Genomic DNA, 4798 nt, shown 5'->3' on the forward strand with positions numbered 1-4798 from the left:
AATATCATCGTGATTCGAGGGGTAAGACACTCTACGAACTCGGTGTACACTGCCGTACCTTTGACAGTACTAAATGGAACTCGCGAACTCTTGAAAATATGTACAGTGCTAAATGCACGAACTCGGTGTACAGATTACCTGAGACTGACTTACCCCTCGTCGTGATTAGCATTATTAGGTTTGTGAATTGAAGATATGTTCGGGATCAGGCTAAACTTCTGTAATGTGGGAGCACCAATAATATTGTACGCCGATTAACTTGGGTGTAAAACGTGGAACGCATCGTGAACATCATTGATTTTTGTAGACAATTTCCCAATTAGCGGTAGAGGTTCTCTTGAAGCGTATGGGAATACCTTGACCGTAGAAACTTCAAGATTGGACCGTGGTTCAAGTTTCGTGAAAGTTTGAAAATCCAAAATATTAATACAAGCTCCCGAGTCCTGAAGAGCGGTTATCTTGAATCCAAACCACGGCCCAGCAGCTATGGATATAAAATAACGAGTTTGATGTATGTTTAGTTTTCATTATATTCATTTTAGCTTACATTCGGGGACAGGATAAAATAATGTGGGATTTTTACCACTTTGGATTACTTGAAATTATCTGTATTATTACAATTTGGTGCTTTAAAAGGGGAATCGTTTAAATTATTAGAATTTCAGCTAAAATGGACTATTCTACTGAAGGGATAGAGCACTTTTTATACTGGCAATTGATAGTTACATATTTTTATTTTTAAAACTTAAAAAGGAACTCTTTAATTAATTACTTAATTAGTTTTGATATGAAGTAACTTGAATTTAATTTTAAGTAAAAGGAAGGAAATATTTTCCGAACTTTGTTCATTTTAGATGTTTAATAGTTAGCAAAGATAGTCCCAGGTACAAAAAGAACCAAGAAAATGTGGCCACGAAACCCAACCAGACGGTTAAACTTTCCAATCCTATTCCCTTGAACATGATGCCCTTGAAGGCTTCGTTTGGCATCGTCAGCGGAATCACGTACGAAATTATTTTCAAAATTCTGGGCATAGCTTCCAGTGGCCATATTATACCTTTGGAGAAAAATGTAAAACTTTCAAAATAACATTCCATAAATTCTCGAATATACGTTAAAATATTAAAAACTAACTAGCGATGAAAATGTTGTATTTTTAACTTCATTTGCTGATAAACTTAAACAATTGAAAATTAATCAAGTTATCTTTGTCTTTGCTTATGGCAACACTATGAATACGTTGTTGAACAATTTCTTTACTCCGTTGACCATAAAGTAAACATAAAAAATGTCAACTGTCGTCATGAAACTAATGGCTATTATACACTTTTTGATATGGCACATAACATTGTGGTTTTCGTAAATGAACAGACATAATTTGAATGAACTATATGTTTAAAAAAAATTTAAGTTCCTTAGTTGTTTGAAATAATTCAGTCAATTTTGGAGGTACTATAACATTTATATGAATTAATTAATTTTTCTCATAGTTTCATTTTAAGTCAATGATAAATCGACTTAAACTTCGAAGTTTTTGGTTTCTGCTTATTTCTTAAGATTTTTTCTGCAAAGAGACTATAAAGATTTTTTGGCACTGAGATCAAATATCCGCCCTCATTGCACAAGAAGCAAAGCGCGAGGGATATGGAATTCGCCTTATAATGTTTCCTTTCAGCAAGTGTTTTCTATATGTTCTTTGATGTTTCATAGATGTCAGTTGTTCTTTAGTAATTACAGATGCTCCAATTTTGGTTACGATCTCGTTCTACGTTGTAAAAGAACGTCTGTATAACACAGAGTGCATCTCATGTAAACAACTTTACATTTGAAAAACATTAAAAGTTATAGCTGTCAGAGGTAGGCTCTTATTTAGTTACTTTTCTTTTTTTTAGGTGTTTTTCAAACGTTTCTAATAATAACTAGCTAGGCTAATATACACAAGGCACCACCTTAGGCCCAAGTCATCAAGCGGCTTTTAATGCCATTAATACTGGTTACAATGCGTAGGAGGGTGGTGACAAGCCCTTCATGCCAGGCGAGCCCGCAGCTCCCTACACTAACTATTACCGTTAACCTCAACAAGTTTTTATGGAAGGAAAACCGAAAAACTCTTTAACCAGTGAGGAGAGAACTTGAAAACTCAAAACAGGAGTTGTTCCGAGTTTTTACCCAGTGCCCAATGCGGGGATCGAACCTGGCTCCTCTTGCTGCGCGGCGAAAGTGCTAATAACTCCACCACCCCACCATAAGTATCGTAAAGATTTGTAGTGAAGTATTCGACTCCGAAGTAGAAACTATCGCAGAAAGAAAGCTTTAGAAAACGATCGCGTGACACTTGATGTTTTGTTCAAACCTCTTTTAAGATTTCAAGAATAAATTAATTTTATTTCGAAAATTTTTGACTATTTACGGTTTACTTAAATTTACCAATCTAAACAGTCAGTGACATGAAATGATAAGGATAACAAAACTCACCGCACGCGATGAAGTTAACAGTCATGAATGTCGAAGTGACAAAGATACCAGCAAATGAACTGTCAAATAAGATTGACATTAAAAGCCCTAAAGAAAGAAGTTATTTTTTCAAAAACATTTTATGGTTGCACGATAAATTTTCTTCCTTCTTTTCTCATCCTACAATTATCTACCAACAATAGCACTGTCTCGTTCTACCATCCTCTGTCCATCAAGTTGGAATACAAGTTAAAGGTAGCGTTTCCAAAAAATATTAGTCAGGGAACCCTTATCTATTTTGTACAACCTTCAAAACAATTATAACTTTAAATGATAGTTATGATGAACCATTTTTGTTTATTTCTGTAAAACAATATTTGATTTTCTTTCGCAAAACTCCAATCGGGAAACGCTGCTTAAAGGACTTTAACATTTAAATAGTTAAATAAATGTCTCACCAAATGCAGTTCCTTGCAGTCCTTGTAAGATCGCAATGACGGTGAGAAGAACGACAGAGCCCTTTTGGGGCACTTGGAAGACATAGAAAATGAAAATTATCATTGAAATTGTTCCGGCAATGATTTTCAGCATCTCCGTAGCGTAAGTAGATAGAAGAGTATCCGTTTTCGTGACGCCGCACATTTGAATTCTTTCGAGTACGCCACTTTTCCGTTCGTTGAGAAGTTTGAAGATGCACAATCCGGACGCAAAAGCGCTAATAAGTATCATCATGACCCCTGGAATAATGGCGTCTCCCGGATTCGTGTCATGAGACCCGAAAATCTCCGAAGACATCTGTAAGCAAATAGACATCAACATATGCAATTTTGAGTAGAGTTTTGTGTTATTTTAAAATTAGCGCCTGCTAAATCTTTAAATTGGTTTAACAACGATCTATCCAATTAGGGTTTTTCCACTTAAGCTTGTAAACGATAATTATCCATTTTCATTTATATAGAAAAATACAAATTTTTGGGTCCAGTTTTAGAGTCGTTAGAATATGGGGCGCCAAACCGGAAAAACTAAACAAGATAGTTCTAAATATATTTCAGTTTTCTAGGAATATTTCAAGCGTTCTAGACCCATTTCAGTTTTCTAGACACCTTTCAGTTTTCTAGACACATTTCAGTTATCTAGACCCATTTCGGTTTTCTAGACCCATTTCAGTTTTCTAGACCCATTTCAGTTTTCTAGACACATTTCAGTTTTCTAGACACATTTCAGTTTTCTAGACACATTTCATTTTTCTAGACCCATTTCAGTTATCTAGACCCATTTCGTTTTTCTAGACCCATTTCAGTTTTCTAGACACCTTTCAGTTTTCTAGACCCATTTCAGTTATCTAGACCCATTTCGTTTTTCTAGACCCATTTCAGTTTTCTAGACACCTTTCAGTTTTCTAGACACATTTCAGTTATCTAGACCCATTTCGGTTTTCTAGACCCATTTCAGTTTTCTAGACACATTTCAGTTTTCTAGACACATTTCATTTTTCTAGACCCATTTCAGTTATCTAGGCCCATTTCGTTTTTCTAGACCCATTTCAGTTTTCTAGACACCTTTCAGTTATCTAGACACATTTCAGTTATCTAGACCCATTTCGTTTTTCTAGACCCATTTCAGTTTTCTAGACACATTTCAGTTTTCTAGACACATTTCAGTTTTCTAGACACATTTCAGTTATCTAGACCCATTTCGTTTTTCTAGACCCATTTCAGTTTTCTAGACACATTTCAGTTTTCTAGACACATTTCAGTTATCTAGACCCATTTCGTTTTTCTAGACACATTTCAGTTTTCTAGACACATTTCAGTTATCTAGACCCATTTCAGTTATCTAGACCCATTTCGTTTTTCTAGACACATTTCAGTTTTCTAGACACATTTCAGTTATCTAGACCCATTTCCTTTTTCTAGACCCATTTCAGTTTTCTAGACACATTTCAGTTTTCTAGACACATTTCATTTTTCTAGACCCATTTCAGTTATCTAGACCCATTTCGGTTTTCTAGACCCATTTCAGTTATCTAGACCCATTTCGGTTTTCTAGACCCATTTCAGTTTTCTAGACCCATTTCAATTTTCTAGACACATTTTACGAAGCTCACTCTAGGTATTTTACGCGACATTTTCTATGTATTTTAGGGTTAGTCAGTGAGAGAGAGGGAAAACTGCATTCAACGGTTTCAGCCGCGTATTCAACTGAACAATCACGCTTACCAAAAGAACGCGTCGTCGCGGGGACTGATAAATTCACGAGGGGTCGGACACTTGCCATTATTTTGTAAGGGATTTCGGAATTTCGTAGAGATTTTGGCGATTTTATCATTACGTTTTGAAGTGAT

The 4798-nt window shown here is 35.4% G+C and overlaps 1 protein-coding gene across 1 annotated transcript; it reads right to left on the bottom strand.

Annotated features, from left to right (window-relative positions):
- Positions 1 to 845: 845 nt before the first annotated feature.
- LOC149955992 (ABC transporter G family member 20-like) lies at positions 846 to 3249 on the bottom strand. The gene is made up of 3 exons (XM_090166726.1): positions 2913 to 3249; positions 2476 to 2562; positions 846 to 1057 (listed from the first exon to the last, which is right to left on the bottom strand). The coding sequence occupies exons 1-3, from the start codon at positions 3247 to 3249 to the stop codon at positions 846 to 848; spliced, it is 636 nt and encodes a 211-aa protein (XP_090022852.1).
- Positions 3250 to 4798: the final 1549 nt, after the last annotated feature.

The sequence above is a fragment of the Leiobunum rupestre genome, chromosome 2 (genome assembly GCF_980474605.1).
Source record: "Leiobunum rupestre chromosome 2, qqLeiRupe1.1.hap1, whole genome shotgun sequence".
NCBI lineage: Eukaryota > Metazoa > Arthropoda > Arachnida > Opiliones > Sclerosomatidae > Leiobunum > Leiobunum rupestre.

Bases quoted from the DNA above. Each gene is read 5' to 3' on its own strand.
- LOC149955992 (XM_090166726.1), bottom strand. From the start codon at position 3,249: ATGTCTTCGGAGATTTTCGGGTCTCATGACACGAATCCGGGAGACGCC. The intron at 2,563-2,912 runs GTGAGACATTTA...TTCTTTCTTTAG, and splicing joins ACTGCAAGGAACTGCATTTG to GGCTTTTAATGTCAATCTTA. The intron at 1,058-2,475 runs GTGAGTTTTGTT...TTTTCTCCAAAG, and splicing joins TGTTAACTTCATCGCGTGCG to GTATAATATGGCCACTGGAA.